We start from the raw sequence: 16,334 nt of genomic DNA, 5'->3' as shown, positions 1-16,334 counted from the left end.
CGAGTAGGCAGGCGATCAAGTTTTTGGGGAGCGCATCTTTTGCGCGACTGCTCGCTATGAACAACTACATCCTACTACTTCCCAGAGGCTGCTCGAGGGACTGCGCTGCACCAAATCATCATTGCACCGATTCTGATTGACTACATCGAACAGCCCGAACTGAAGTTTTTGGCACAATGTCTGATACTTTCAGTTCTGGGAACGGCACACCCATTGCCTCCGGCAATGGTCCTGCCCCTGGGTACACTCTGAACCTTTTTTGGTTCTTTTGTTTCATTCTGTTCATGATTAAAATTGTGTTAAACATGAACACTCGCACATGCTATGAGTCACTCACAATAATCATAATTTACTTAATAATATTCGGAACTAATATATACCGTAAAATGCCTAAATTCCTAACAATCCAAAAACTTGATATTTGTGTTAGGCTTACGGTCACTGGTTTTGCTGCTGCGCTTAAACCAAATGTTTTTGATGGCTCAAATTACAAATGGTGGTGTGTGATAGAATGATTCTTTGGTTAACTGCTATGAACATTATTCATGTCGCAAAGGGGAAGCCAAAACAGTTTACTCCAGAGGAGGAGCACGTTTTCATGGCGGCCGATAACCTTTTTCAAGGTGCCATGATTAGTGTTCTTGCAGAAAACCTAGTGGATGTTTATCTCACGTTGCCATCTGCAAAGGAACTGTGGGATGTAATTGAGGCAAAGTTTGCGGTTTCTAACGCTGGGAGTGAGCTGTATATCATGGAACAGTTCTATGACTTTAGGATGGTTGATGACCGTTCTGTAGTGGAACAAGCCCATGAGATTCAGGCACTAGCGAAAGAACTCGAACATTTCCCATGTGTGTTGCCCGACAAGTTTGTGAATTCTGCGGGTCCTTTCCGCTCTAATCAGATAAAGGGGCCGAGAAGTCTTATATTATGAACCTTCGATTCTAAAATTTAAATTCTTCTACATTCGCACGCTCGCACGCTTTCTCATTTAATTCGCGAGGAGCCCTCGGGAACGCGGACACAGGTGGTGCATGGCTGTCGTCAGCTCTCATGGCTATTGGGAATGAATCAAATCAGATGGTGCAACAAGTCAGGGAAAAAGCTTCTTAATTGCAAGGGGCATTATTGCTAAACTACTACCTTCTTGGAGGGATTTTGCCACTTCTCTGAAACATAAGAGACAACAGTTCAATGTTGCTAATCTTATTGGATCTTTGGATGTTGAAGAGAAGGCGAGGGCAAAAGACACTCGCGGGAAAGGGGTTGTTGGATCTTCTAGTGCCAATCTGGTGCAGAAGAACAATCCCAATGGCTTCCATAGTAAGAAGAAGAAGAAGAACAAGCAAGATAACAATGCAAAGACTAAGCAGACAACCACTTTTAAGAAGAAGAAGAACAAGGGTAATTGCTACGTTTGCGGTGAACCTGGTCATTTTGCCAGTGAGTGTGAGAACCACAAATGGAAAGGCAACAAAAAGTTAGCGAACATGGTTATTGGTGAAACTGCAGGAACATCGGGGTATGGTAATTTATTATCTACAGTTCTTTCAGTTTGTCATTCAGCTGAGTGGTGGATTGATACTAGGGCTAATATTCATGTGTGTACTGACGTTTTCTTGTTTTCATCTTATTAGGCCGGGGGGACTTGCTCCTTGTTGATGGGGAACATATCACATGTGCGTGTTCTTGGTGTTGGTACGGTCAATCTGAAGCTTACTTCGGGAAAGACCGTGCGATTGAAGAACGTGTAACATGTCCCCACCATCAAGAAGAATCTTGTCAGCGGCTCTCTACTGTGTAGAGATGGTTTTAAATTAGTTTTTGAATCTAATAAATGTGTACTGTCTAAGGATGGGACATTTGTTGGTAAAGGTTATGAATGCGGAGGCTTATTCCGTTTATCTTTATCAGATGAATGTAATAGAGTTGTGAACAATATGGTTAATGGTGATGAGTCTAATGTTTGGCATTCACAACTCTGTCATATTAATTTTGATTGTATGGCACGGCTAGCAAATTTGAATATAATTCCGAAATTCACCTTAGTCAACGGTTCTAAGTGTCATGTATGTGTGGAATCAAAACAACCTTGCAAGCCTCGTAAGGCTGTAGAGGCGAGGGATTTGGCACCATTAGAACTAATTCATTCTAACTTATGTGAGATGAATGGCAAGTTGACAAAAGGTGGTAAAAAGTATTTCATGACCTTAATAGATGATTGCACTAGATATTGCTATATTTTAAGTCAAAAGATGAAGCTTTACACTATTTTAAGATCTATAAAGCTAAAGTAGAAAACCAACTTGAAAGGAAAATCAAACGTGTAAGGTCAGATCGTGGTGGAGAATATTTTTCAAATATGTTCACCTTGTTCTCCGAGGAACATGACATAAATCATGAGAGGACGCCTCCCTATTCACCTCAATCAAATAGGATTGCCGAAAGAAAGAACCGCACTCTAACTAATTTGGTTAATGCCATGTTAGATATAGCGGGACTTTCCAAGGAATGATGGGGAGAGGCTATATTGACAGCATGTCATGTCCTGAATCGTGTTCCTACAAAGAATAAAGAGATCACTCCATTCGAGGAATGGGAGAAGAAAATATTAAATTTTTCTTATTTGCGTACTTGGGGGTGTTTGGCCAAAGTGAATGTGCCAATCACTAAGAAACGCAAGCTTAGACCTAAAACAGTTGATTGTGTGTTTCTTGGTTATGCTATTCACAGTGTTGGTTATAGATTTTTAATAGTAAAATTTGGAGTGCCTGACATGCATGTTGGCACAATTGTGGAGTTCAGAGATGCTACATTCTTTGAAAACATCTTTCCCATGTGAGAGGATTTTAGCAATGCTAGTCAAGAGTTTATTACAAATGATGACCCAACCGATGTGATAGAACATAGTGAACAAACACTTGTGTGGAATCCAGAGGAGGATGACAATGAAGCTCCTAAAAGGAGCAAGAGACGGAGGACTGCAAAGTCCTTTGGTGATGATTTCATTGTGTACCTTGTGGATGATACTCCTAGAACTATTGAAGAGGCATATTCCTCTCCTGACACTGACTATTGGAAGGAAGCTGTCAGGAGTGAGATGGATTCTATTATGTCTAATGGAACTTGGGAGGTTGTTGATCATCCTTATGGGTGTAAACCTATAGAATGCAAGTGGGTGTTTAAGAAAAAGCTTAGGCCTGATGGTACTATTGAAAAGTACAAGGCGAGGCTTGTGGCTAAGGGGTATACTCAGAAAGAAGTACAAGATTTCTTTGACACTTATTCACCTGTTGCTTGTTTAACCACAATTCGAATGTTACTTTCCCTTGCAACCTCTTATGGTTTTCTCATTCATCAAATGAATGTTATGACAGTTTTCCTAAATGGAGAGTTGGAGGAGGAGATCTATATGGATCAGCCAGAGGAGTTTGTAGCAAAAGGTCAAGAAGGAATGGTGTGTAAGTTGTTAAAATCTTTGTATGGTCTCAAGCAAGCACCTATGCAGTGGCATGAGAAGTTTGATAAAACTCTTATGTCCGCTGGCTTTGTTGTGAATGAAGCCGACAAGTGTGTGTACTATCGTTTTGGTGGGGGTGAAGGAGTGATATTGTGTTTGTATGTCGATGACATACTGATTTTTGGGACAAGCCTTAATGTGATTAAGGAAGTCAAGAACTTTTTGTCTCAAAGCTTTGAGATGAAAGATTTGGAAGAGGCTGATGTTATCCTTAATATAAAACTAGTAAGAGAAGGTGATGGTAGGGTTACACTCTTGCAATCCCATTATGTGGAAAATGTTTTAAGTCGCTTTGGTTATAGTGACTGTAAACCTGTTTCAAGACCTTATGATGCTAGTGTAATTTTAAGGAAAAACAAAAGGATAATGAGAGATCAGCTGAGATACTCTCAAATAATTGGTTCGCTTATTAGCGCTATGAGGCCTGACATCTCGTTTGCTGTGACAAAACTAAGCCGGTTTGTTTCAAATCTGGGAGATGATCATTGACATGCTCTAGAGAGAGTGATGCGCTATCTAAAAGGCACTGCGGAATATGGGATTCACTATACCGGTCACCCAAGGGTACTAGAGGGCTATAGTGATTCAAATTGGATTTCTGATGTTGATGAGATAAAAGCCACGAGCAGATATGTGTTCATACTTGGAGGTGGCGCTGTTTCCTGGAAGTCTTGCAAGCAGACCATCTTAACGAGGTCAACTATGGAAGCAGAACTTACAGCATTAGATACTACCACTGTTGAGGCTGAGTGGCTTTGTGAGCTCTTAATGGATTTACCGGTGGTTGAAAAACCGATACCGGCTATCCTAATGAACTGTGATAATCAGACGGTGATTGTTAAGGTGAACAGTTCAAAGGACAACATGAAGTCGTCTAGGCATGTAAAGAGGCAGTTGAAATCTGTTAGAAAATTGAGAAGCTCCGGAGTGATAGCCTTCGATTATATCCAAACGGCTAAAAACCTGGCAGATCAATTCACAAAGGGTCTTTCACGAAATGTGATAGATAATGCATCTAGGGAATTGGGCTTGAGACCTAGTATGTGAGTCATACTTTGGTGGTAACCTGTCCTATGTGATAGGAGATCCCGTGAATTAGGATGGTGAAACAAGCCATTGGTTGACTGAGAGAAGAGAACCTTTGAATAAGGCTCATTCCTGTGAAAGTGCATTTCTCTTCAAACTGTAAGGCAGGTTGGCTTTTGCCTTAATGTAATCTGAGTGGCTTATTTAAGTAAAGATGTTGTCCTACAGAACATCTTATAAGGATTGCACCTATATAAGTTCGACTGCTGGTCACAGTCTATGAGAATTGGGTAATCTCTAGATACTCATGAAAGGCCTAGAGTATGACTTATACGCATCAAACCGTGGGGATGCTTTTAAGCAGCCTAGTACCAAAAAAGGGGTTTGGTAAAGCTTGTTTGCACAAGACTGTCAATTCAAGGCAAAGTCCATTGATCAGTTGTGAATAAGTGTAGCCTTTCCTCTAGGTGGATGTTCAACTTAACAGTCTCCATCGAAAATTGGTATATAAATGCAGCAGTGAAATTGAGAGCATTTCTCGTGTGCCTTGAAATTTGGTGGGATTGTTGGAATATTTGGGCTAGGCCCATTTATTTCATTTAATCTCAAGGCCCACGATTAATGCTAGGTGGTTAAAGTGGCTAATCCCAAATGGGTAGTTAAGGAGTATCTTAACCAACTTATATTGGTGGATTATCTGTGCACTAATTGAGAAGTTGAGGAAGAGAGAAAGGGTGTCACACGCGCGCACGCTCGCTCGCCGAACCGGGCCGTGCCGCGGCGACGTGATGTGTGGGCTAGGCTTGGTCTGGTTTTGCAGTTTTTAATCACGAGTTGATGACTAGTAACTGACGCTATGTTTAGTGACTAGTAACTGACGTGGTTTAGAAAGCTGACACCAATGACTAGTAACGGTTGGAGGTTACTGGTAACTGATGGCGACTAGTAACGGTCGGAGGTTACTAGTAACTGGTGGCTGATTAATGGCTATCAATCACCTGTGACAATCTCCTTTCACTTGCGTCTATAAAAAGGGTGCTCGTACTCTGATTAACGCACGCTGAAAAATCACTCACTCTCCCTTTTTGCTGCTGTTCGTTGCTACTTATGCATCTCCATCGTGAGCCTCTGCGCGCACAGAGCTTGCGAGAGCAAGTCTCCGAAACTTCATCTTGCTGCGACACTTGCACGAGTAGGCAGGCGATCAAGTTTTTGGGGAGCGCATCTTCTGTGCGACTGCTCGCTGCGAACAATTACATCCTACTACTTCCCGAAGGCTGCTCGAGGGACTGCGTTGCACCAAATCGTCACTGCACCGAATCTGATCGACTACATCGAATAGCCCGAACCGAAGTTTCAGGCACAATGTCTGATACTTCCAGTTCTGGGAATGGCACACCTGTTGCCTCCGGCAATGGTCCTGCCCCTGGGTACACTTTGAACCTTTTCTGGTTCTTTTGTTTCATTCCGTTCATGATTAAAATTGTGTTAAACATGAACACTCGCACATGCTATGAGTCACTCACAATAATCATGATTTACTTAATAATATTCAGAATTAATATATACCGTAAAATGCCTAAATTCCTAACAGGTATCACTCGTCGAGTGGAGTGTGGTGTTGCAGCAGCACTACAGCGAAGGGTCCTGCATGGTGGTGGCCTTCTTGGTGTGGTGTGGTCTGTTTTTCTCGGGTCCCTGTCGATGTGGGGTTACGCTTGGAGATTTCGACGACTACATGAGCGTGAGAATGTTGGCAGGTGCCACGACATGGCTTCGGTTCGGCTGCCGTTGTCGAGTGGGTGGTGAGGCCGCGTTGATGTCCCAATCCAACCGGTCGGGTTTGGTGGTTTCTAGTTGAGTGGTTACCCATGTTGATGAGCTAATCCAACCGGACGAGTATAGTTTTGTGTGTTCTATTCTTTTCCTACCTATGACCTCCTAGAGCCATAGTTTTATATTTTTTCTTCTATATCAATAGAAACTCGAACTATCTTGTGTAGTTTGTTAAAAAAATATATATGCTGGGGTATACATGTGTAATCACAATATTTTTTTTTACAATAGATTGTACATCTGGTTCTCACTTACAGTAACTCAAGTAATCCGTGTAGGAGTTATTCTGTATAACAGTTCTTTTGCTACTGATACTGCTAAACCCACCTCAACACGAGTATGCAGGCCCTTCAAGAGAATGACTGACTGACGGTCCATCAAGACAGCTAGAATAATGCTCCAACGTGTCATCTGCCTGATAGTTTTTTTCTCTTACTCCTTTGGCCATAACACTCTTAATTATACTCTTCAGTTATAAGACGCTATACTAAATTCTTCTCACAGGTTGCTCGACAGCCATGACGGCAGGCACCCTGCAACATTCGGAGAGAAAACATAAACAACCACGTTAAAGCGCCATGAAAAATTCGAAATTCAGACTGCAGGATTCAGAAACAGCTAGCCAACTTGCTCACATGAGACTGGGAAGCTGAAGCACAGGCCCGGCTTGCCGGCGGCGGCCGGCAGCTGCTGCTGCTGCGGCTGCCCGTGCTCGGCGACGAGGATGTAGAATTGGCCCATCGCTCCGGTGTGCTGCTGGTGGCTGCTGTAGTTGGACACCACGGTCAGGACCTCGCCGTCGCGCACCGTCACGGCGCCCGGCTTCGGGTAGCACGTCGACATGCCGACGACGTAGCCCGCCTCGTTCCCGGCCTCCTGGCCATCGCCGTAGGTTGCCGTCGATTCGCACAGCAGCCGGCCGTCCTGCGTGACAGAGTTCAGTGCATGCAGTTCATCAGCATCCAGGCTAGCAACTAACTGTTTCAGATCCATTGTTCGTTACTTGCTACTTGGATTGTGCAAAGTTTCAGACGATGATAAATACTGAGCTCTGCAGCAGAGAAATGCAAAGAGATCGATCGAATTCGTGGTGGCAGCTACCTCGCCGTGCAGAGAAGCGGCGATGCCACCCGAATGCAGGTGCGCGACGCCGAACACGATGTCGCCTCCCCGCGGCAGGATCTGCTTGGCCATCTGAACATGGACGCAGTCGTTCTTGGCCCGGTTCTCTGAGCTGCACTCCTCGACCACGTACTCAACCTGCACAAACAGACGTCTCGCCAAAATCATAAACCATCTCGAGTCTGATCGCACGTTTCTCGATCGACATCTGAAACATGTCGGCATATGAAGCTTTTAGTCCTTGCTGCATAGTATGCATTACCCTGCAAGCAGTCTCGGTTTTCCCCTCGAGCAGAGCTCTGTCAGTGGCATCGAAGATGTAGATCTTCACCGGCAAGACCGCGTCGCTCCAGTCTTGCCACACCACGGTGTACCGCAGGAATACCTTCCTCGCCTCGACATCGACGAACCCTTCCTCGACCATGCACCGGGTCTCATCGTAGCAGCAGAGCAGCCCGCCGGCGTAGTCTTCGGCGACGGGGCGGCCGGACTCGTCCACCGTCAGGTTGTACAGGTCGCACCTGCACTCGGTGCATCCGAGCTTGTCGACGGCGCCGCGCGTGTCGATGGCGTGCACGTTGACCCGCAACCTCTCCTCGTACCCCTCCGGCGCCGCCGCCGGGTCGCCGATCTCGATGCCGTAGGGGTCAGGCACCCACGTCGCCGTGTGCCGGGTCTCGGACCCGAGCCCGTAGTACTGCGGCAGCGTCTTGCTGCACACGCCGGAGTTCCGATGCCGGATCATCTTGGAGCGGTTCCGCGCCTCGCCGGCGGCGTCGTCCTTGAGGGCGTAGTAGGGCTCCACGACCCAGTGGTGGAGGTAGGTCTCGTGGAGCGGGACGGGGACGCCGTGGTCGTCGACGACCTCGGCGTTGAAGCTCTTGAGCGCGATGTGGCCGCGGGGAAAGGCGACGTCGTGGTACCACTTGTTGGAGACGGAGCCGGGGCGCAGGAAGATGGGCGGCGACAGGAACGTCTGGGACTTGAGCAGCTGGCCTCGCACGTTGAGCGCCTCCGATGGAAGTGCGGCGGCTGCAGATAGGAGAGTGACGATCAGCGGAAGGAACGCAGACATCTTCATCTTGTCACCCCTGCGCTACTACCTGCAATTTTTTTTTAATGAACCGAATCAGGAAAACGGATTAGAACAAGCAAACGGAGTCGAGAACTATTTGAATTGTTCTGCTGGATTAGAAGAGCACACTTCAAATCCAGTTGGTAGCTCGGCTTCAAATCCGAAAGGCAGGTCTAATTTTCTAGCTTTAGGTAGCGCGGGAGGAGATCTATCCTACTCGCTAGCGAGGACATGGGGAAGGAAGGGGGGGGGGGGGGGGGGGGGGGGGGGGGGGGGGGGGGGGGGGGAAGCGGAGGTGGAACCGACGAGCTAGCTGCTGCAGGGAGGAAGAGGACGACGGAGCAGAGCGTACCAGGCTGAAGGCAGCCGAGCTGAGGAGTGAGGAGGGCCGGAAGCTGCGCGGCGCGGACAGATATTTATACGGATCCGCGGATGGGGTTGGGGTTGGGGCGCGGTGGCGCCACGCGGCGGCGCTCGCTGACGACAGCGCTTGCGTCTCTGGTGCGGGGAGGGCCGGGGAGTACTACCCCTCCGGAGGAAGAGGGGATATGAACACTTCCTCGGCGTTCAGCCGTTCACACGGCGTTCTAGAAGGAGAAAAAAAAAGCTTACCCTAATTGAAGCGGCCAATAATAATCTGTTAATCCATCGGTCACCTTTTTTTTTATTAGCAACTTGGTTGGAACTTTTTTTATTGAAAACGCAATCTCCTGCGCATCTTTGTATTAAGATAGTAAAGTTTGGTGGATTACAATGCGTGATATTGTGGTGTACGCGCTTGGACTGTAAGAGATATTGCACGGTGATTACAACCACAAGAAAGAACTAGCTACTGCTCGTGCGTGGCCTGTGGCGGTGAGGGCGATGGCGGCGACGGCCCGTGGCGGCGGCGGCCTACGTCGGCGACGGCCCGAGGTGGCAGCAGGGGGTGGCTCGCTGCGCACCGCGTCGGCGATGGACCGAGGTGGCAGCCTGCTGTGGGGTGGCGGTACCGCGCAGGTGACGGCGACGGCCAAAAGTGGCGGCCCATTGCGGGCGTGGCAGCGCACATGGAGCCTACCTCTCCTGGGGTAAGCTCAGGGGAGGGTGGATTAGACTCCGGTGACTGCCATCGTGGAGAGCTCGTGGTGGATCCGCCCGTTCGTGGTCCGTGAGCTACAGGTGAGCGTAACTCGACTCTATGGTGGCGGCGGCGGACGAAGGGCGGCAGATGGAGGATGGCGATGGTGGGCGACCGACTTTGGCAGTAGCCAGCAAATTTGGTGGTTGTCAGGGTGTCGAGGTTCTTAGGCAAAAGCCATGACCGGTGTCGGCAACGATGGTGCCATGAGGCATCGTGCTGCTTGTTGAAGGCGTTGCGGTGAGGAACTTGACCCAGAGACTTTTTCCAGGTGAAAACCGAAGAACAAAAGCAGGTTCGGGTGGTGGCGGCGTCTTGACATCACTTTCCTCTTGAGGTGCCGTTTTGGAGTCCTTGGATGGCGGTATCCGTTCAACATGGAGGGATGGCAGTTTCAGTGTAATGACAACGTGCATGGTGAAGATTGACTAAGTGCAGTTTCTACACGACAGGAAATGGTTGGCTGTCGAGCAGGATCATTCTAACTTCTAAAATTTCTAAGAAAATGACAGATGGGAGGGATAAGTTGCTGCACAAGGCCTGTGGATAAGTGGAAGCAAGAGCATGAAGAAGTTTGAAGCTTAATCCTTTTAGCTTTCTTTCTTAGTGGCTTGCTTTTTTACTTTTTTTTGAGACATTCACTTGTGAATGTTCAAGACCGGATAATTTCCTTAATTAAAAAAATCAAGCTACCAAGGTTTACTGCCCTGCAGCAACCCAAAGCTCAGCTTCCCTCGTGATCTTCGTTGCAACGGGTAGAAAAAATTATCGCACGACCCTACCTGATAAACACGGAATAGACTCATTTTATCAATAAATTGATTTATGATCCACATCAACTATTTCTAAAATAGACTTCAAATTTATGGACAAACCAGCCTCACGTGTGTGACGGCGCAGTAATTAGGTTGGATTTTGGGGTTGTGATTTAGAGTTTATTAGAGGTTACCTTGATGCTCGCCGCTGCGATGGTGGAGGATGATCAATGAGCACTGGAGATGATATTATACCTCGAAATGATACATAAAAAAGGATGCCTTTTCATACCAGAACCGTGGCGCCCTAGGCTATCCGCACCGCATAACAGGTAAACCCACCTGTACAAGCCTATGGCCCACATGGCAGGAGCAAATATAGAGATCGGAAAACACAGAGTGCTGTTGTGCGTCGCCTCTCTTCCCACCTCCAAATCAACCACCACCGCGTACTGCCTTCTCCCTCCCTCCGCGCGCTAGCGGCCTCCTCCCTCCGCGCGTCGGCGTCTTCCTCCCTCCCTCCGCACACCGGCAGCCCAGCCTCCTCCCTCCCTCCGGTGCGGCGACCCAGCTTCCTTCCTTCGTGCGCCGGCGGCGGCCTCCTCCTCCCTCCGGCACGGCGGCCCAACATCCTCCCTCCCTCCGGCATGGCAGCCCGGGTTCCTCCCTCCGCTGCTGCCTCCTCCCGCCGGCTGCCTCCTCCTTCCCCGCCGCTGCCTCCTCCCACCGATGGCCTCCTCCCTCCCCGCCGCTGCCTCCTCCTGCCGGCGGACGGCGACCTCCTCTCTCTCCGTCGACGGCCAATGGCCTCCTCTCTCCCCGCACCTCAACCTCGACGACGATGACAGGCGCCACCTCTGGCCTCGACCCCGCCCGCTCTCCTCCCTGCCGCCTCCCTTTCTCTCCAGATCTTAGTTGGTTTTTCTTCGGAAATGTAGATCTGATGCGGCGAGGGCACGGAAAGCCCGTCGGCACTGTGGTGGCCCGCGGCGGCCACCCGCGGCCTCCTCCTCCCTGACGAGAGCCTCCTCCGCCACGGCTCCTCCTCCTCCCGGCCACCGTCTCCTGCTCCTTCCCCACCCCAACCACCACCTCCTCCTCGATGGCCGTGCGCTTGTGAGCAAGTGGCGGACGGCGAGCTCATCGGCTTCGGAGCCCACGGCCTCCTCCCGCCAGTGGCCGCGGCCTCCTCCCTCCCTCCTTTCTCCAGGATGGTGCGAGAGAGCGATACCGTTCGCCTCGTCCGCCTCTGGATTTGCCGGTGCCATGTAGCAATCGATAGGATAGGGGGTGGGATAGCGTACCGCAGTACGGGTGAAGGACCGGCAAATTTGCAGTTGAGATGGGGATAGCGCACCGCGGTGCGGATAGCCTTAGATCAACTCAGCCATCTCAACGTTTGTTCTTTGGGGAGCGGCCGCAACATATTTCTAGTTGCAGTTCAACTACGTTAATGTTTTACATCGAAGAAACATTTGGACGTTAAGGTTCGCGAGCAACATGTGACGCGAGTATTTCATCCACAGATAAAAACGCGCCCGGTTTTTCGAATAAACACACCGTGCGCCGCCCCCCGCCCCCCTCTCTTTTTGGTACGCTACCTGCTGACATGGTGTTGATATCCCATCAGCGATGGATCGACATGCCCATAAATGTCCAAAATGAAAAAGCAAAAAAATGTAGATAACAGTCTATTGGTCCTGAAGCAAGGAAACTGACTGCTCCATCTCCAATTTCTCCCTACGCATGCATGTGTCCAGATCGACGAGTAGACGACGGCAGACGTCAAGTACTTGTCAGCCGCATGCGTGTGTGCCCCTACAACTACAAGGTTCTACTCGATTCGATCTCACGACAGTATGTAATTCAACAGGGCAAGGCAACTCATCTCTGCAGATGATGACAGGAACAGGAGATCACTTCATTTCCACTCCCGTGCAGCACCCAACATCTTGATGATCTTGCAGGCACCTCACCTGATCACAGGCGTTCCGTCGACGTACACTACCAGTGCACGGAAGCCGGCCGGAAGTAACTCGCACGGCTCCATCTCCGTCGCTCTCCGACACATTGAGCTCAGTCCCAATGATCAGTAACGTCAGTTTAGCAGGGCTTCAACTCTTTTGAAAACGAAAAACTGTTTGGCAAAACAGTTCTTCCATGTAATTTAAAATGGTTAGATAAGATAAAATACCCATAATACCTTTTTCTTTTCCTTTTCCTTTTTTTCTTTTCTTCCTATTTATTTTCTCTTCCTTCAACATCCAGCCTCCCACCACCGGCTATTCTCTCTCTTCCCTATCCATCTAACGGGTCCATAGACCTAGGATCCCTAACGCGACTGACTCCCAGCAGCACTTGGCCCTACAAAGGGTCGAGCTATCCATGTCAACTCACCCCACCAAGGCCCCTCTGTTGTCCAATTGCCTCGCCGAGAAGATGTGAATTCTTGTGCGTATCCCGCAATTGAGACCCGACTGAAGGATATCCCTGTAGTCTGTGAGTACCCCGACGTGTTTCCCGATGTTTTGCCGGGCATGCCGCCCGATAGAGATGTGGAGTTTTCCATAGAGTTGATCCCCGGCACCGCCCCTATCTCCAAAAGATCTTATCGGATGCCACCCGCTGAGCTGGCCGAGTTAAAAACCCAGTTGAAGGATCTGTTGGAAAAAGGCTTTATCTGACCCAGCACTTCACCTTGGGGTTGCCTAGCCCTGTTTGTGAAGAAGAAGGATGAGAGTCTACGCATGTGTGTGGACTACCGACCCCTCAATGCGGTGACTATCAAGAACAAGTATCCCCTTCCCCGCATTGATGATCTGTTTGATCAGTTAGCTGGAGCAAGAGTATTCTCCAAGATCGATCTTCATTCCGGTTATCACCAAATCAAGATCAGACCCTGTGACATTCCCAAGACTGCCTTCTCCACAAGATATGGACTCTACGAGTACCTGGTTATGTCTTTTGGACTCACCAATGCGCCTACTTACTTCATGTATCTCATGAATTCGGTGTTCATGCCCGAGTTGGACAAGTTTGTGGTGGTGTTCATTAATGATATCCTAGTGTACTCGAAGAACGAAGAAGAACATGCCGATCATCTTCATGTGGTTCTTCAACGGTTGAAGGATCATTAGCTTTATGCCAAGTTCTCCAAGTGTGAATTTTGGCTAGATAGTGTCAAATTCTTGGGACACACTATCTCTCGGAATGGCATAGCCGTTGACCCCAGCAAGGTACAGGAAGTCATGGACTGGAAGCCTCCCACTTCAGTTCACCAGATCCGAAGTTTTCTTAGATTGGCAGGCTACTATCGGCGCTTCATTCCGGATTTCTCCAAGATAGCTAAGCCGATGACTGAGCAACTGAAGAAAGAGGTCAAATTTGTGTGGAACGAAGAGTGTGAAGAAGCCTTCAACACCCTGAAGCACTTGCTGACCTCAGCCCCAGTTTTGGCTCAACCTGACTCTTCTAGGCCGTTTGACGTGTACTGTGACGCCTCTGGCACTAGACTTGGGTGTGTTCTTATGCAAGACCACCGAGTCATTGCCTATGCCTCACGGGCGTTACGACCTCATGAGCTGAACTACCCGACCCATGATCTTGAGTTGGCAGCGGTGATTCATGCCTTAAAGATATGGAGGCACTATTTGATGGGCACCCACTGCAACATCTACACTGATCACAAGAGCCTCAAGTATATCTTCACTCAAGCCGACCTCAACATGCGCCAAAGAAGATGGTTGGAGTTGATAAAGGATTATGACTTGGAAGTACATTATCACCCCGGCAAGGCCAACGTAGTGGCAGATGCTCTTAGCCGCAAGACCCTTTGCAATTGCTTGTCGGCAACCAACTTCACCGAGACTCTGTGTCATGAGATGGGAAAACTTAAGTTGGAAATTGTTTCCCATGGAACCCTCGGTCACATCTCCCTTGAGTCTGCTTTGGAGGACCAAATTGGGACGGCACAGTTAGAGGATGAGGAAGCAAGGCAAATCAAAAGGAAGATTTCATGGAAGGATGAAGGGTATAAGCAATTCCGATAGGATGAGAATGGGAGAGTGTACTATAAGAACCGACTTGTTGTTCCATCCGACCCTACCCTTAGGAAGCAACTCCTAGATGAAGCTCATCTCTTCAAGTTCTCAATCCATCCTGGCAGCAATAAAATGTATCATGATCTCCGTCAAAACTTCTGGTGGAGTGGAATGAAACCAGAGATTGCATGGTATGTTTCAGAATGCGACACCTGTCAACGTGTCAAAGCCAGCCATTTAAAGGTAGCAGGTACCCTGCAGCCCCTACCTATTCCCTCTTGGAAATGGGAAGACATTAGCATGGACTTCATTGTTGGACTACCCCATACATCGCAGCGGCATGACTCCATTTGGGTAATTGTGGATCGTCTTACCAAGACTGCCCACTTTCTTCCGGTTCACACCACCTACACGGCCAAGAAATATGCGGAGTTGTATCTTGACCGCATTGTTTCCCTGCACGGTGTGCCTAGGACGATCATATCTGACCGGGAGGTCCAGTTTGTAGCGCGTTTTTTGGAACAGCTACAAGCATCACTGGGCACCAAGCTCATTCGTAGCTCGACTTACCACCCTCAAACCGATGGACAAACCGAAAGGGTAAATCAGATCCTTGAAGACATGTTGAGAGCTTGCGTCATCCATTATGACAAAAATTGGGATAAGTGCTTACCATTGGCAGAGTTCTCCTATAATAATAGCTACCAGACTAGCTTGAAGATGGCACCATTTGAAGCCCTATATGGTCGGAAATGTCGGACACCGTTGAATTGGTCACAAGCTGGAGAAAGACAAACCTATGGCCTTGACTTAGTAATAGAAGCAGAAGAACAAGTGAAGATAATTCAAGCGAATCTCAAAGCCGCCCAGTCTCGACAGAAGAGTTACTCTGACCGGAGAAGAAGACCCCTGCAGTTTGATATTGGTGATCATGTGTATCTTCGAGTCTCCCCGACCAAAGGAGTGCAACGGTTTGGAGTAAAAGGAAAATTGGCTCCCCGTTACATTGGCCCTTATGAGATTGTGGAAATTTGTGGACCCGTTGCTTACCGGATCCAACTCCCAGAACAACTTTTGGCCATTCATGATGTTTTCCATGTATCCCAACTGAAGAAATGTGTCCAGGTCCCAACTGAGATCTTAGGGCAGGAGCAACTTCAAATTGAACCCGACCTGACCTATGCTGAGTACCCGGCCAAAGTTCTTGACCATAAGGAGAGGCGCACCCGACGCCAAGTGGTGAAAATGTACAAAATCCTATGGAATAACCACACAGAGGATGAAGTTCCATGGGAGACAGAAGAGTATCTGAACAAGCATTTCCAAGGTTTTCTTTCCAGCCAAGGAGGTAAGGACTGCACACCCTCATTGGTCGCTCTTACACCCGAATCTCGGGACGAGATTCTTTTTAAGAGGGGTAGGCTGTGACGACCCTGGTCAAATCTTTTGAGTTAATCTTAATCCGAGTCCCTAATCCCGCTGACTCAGCTCCCCCGAGCTTAAGCGCTCAACCTCCAGTTCCCAGCTCCGACCCCTGAAGACCCCAACCCACCCCGCCGGTTCCTTCTAAGTCTCAACAATAGTGTCCCTTTCAATCTTGGGCAGAGGAGAAACCGAGACCGACGGGTGGACTCGCAATCTTTTCCCCCGGATCTCCCGAGGCAGACGCACTCGAGCGACCTGCACCACTTCAGAGCTCCCCCGCCGCGTGGCTCAACTTCCCCGACGCCCGCCGTTTCGCCCCGTCGCCGGCCGTGACCGGATGGTTTCCCGCGCCCTCCTCCCCAATCGCAGCGGAAGCCCTCTGCAACCCTTTCTGCAGCGCCCCGTCTCGCTCGCG

At 48.8% G+C, this 16,334-nt stretch overlaps 1 protein-coding gene across 3 annotated transcripts; it reads right to left on the bottom strand.

Annotated features, from left to right (window-relative positions):
• Positions 1–6,578: 6,578 nt before the first annotated feature.
• On the bottom strand, positions 6,579–9,066 carry LOC117860087 (uncharacterized). 3 transcript variants are annotated; one of them, XM_034743306.2, is made up of 5 exons: positions 8,932–9,066; positions 7,767–8,607; positions 7,484–7,642; positions 7,018–7,306; positions 6,579–6,915 (listed from the first exon to the last, which is right to left on the bottom strand). In XM_034743306.2, the coding sequence occupies exons 2-5, from the start codon at positions 8,583–8,585 to the stop codon at positions 6,881–6,883; spliced, it is 1,302 nt and encodes a 433-aa protein (XP_034599197.1). In that variant the 5' UTR covers positions 8,586–8,607; positions 8,932–9,066; the 3' UTR covers positions 6,579–6,880. The 3 variants fall into 3 exon arrangements, with proteins under 3 accessions (XP_034599197.1, XP_034599199.1, XP_034599200.1); XM_034743308.2 differs by having other exon boundaries at positions 8,886–8,980; XM_034743309.2 differs by lacking the exon at positions 8,932–9,066 and adding an exon at positions 8,709–8,812.
• Positions 9,067–16,334: the final 7,268 nt, after the last annotated feature.

Source organism: Setaria viridis, chromosome 6 (genome assembly GCF_005286985.2).
Source record: "Setaria viridis chromosome 6, Setaria_viridis_v4.0, whole genome shotgun sequence".
In the NCBI taxonomy this organism is placed as follows: Eukaryota; Viridiplantae; Streptophyta; class Magnoliopsida; order Poales; family Poaceae; genus Setaria; species Setaria viridis.
Note: the sequence above shows the minus strand (reverse complement) of the source record. Positions and strands in the feature narration are given on the sequence as shown.

Excerpts from the sequence above, each read along its gene's own strand:
- LOC117860087 (XM_034743306.2), bottom strand. The coding sequence starts at position 8,585 with ATGAAGATGTCTGCGTTCCTTCCGCTGATCGTCACTCTCCTATCTGCA. Across the intron at positions 7,307-7,483 it reads CCGCTTCTCTGCACGGCGAG|GACGGCCGGCTGCTGTGCGA; the intron begins GTAGCTGCCACC and ends TCTGTCACGCAG. Across the intron at positions 6,916-7,017 it reads CTTCAGCTTCCCAGTCTCAT|GGTGCCTGCCGTCATGGCTG; the intron begins GTGAGCAAGTTG and ends CGAATGTTGCAG.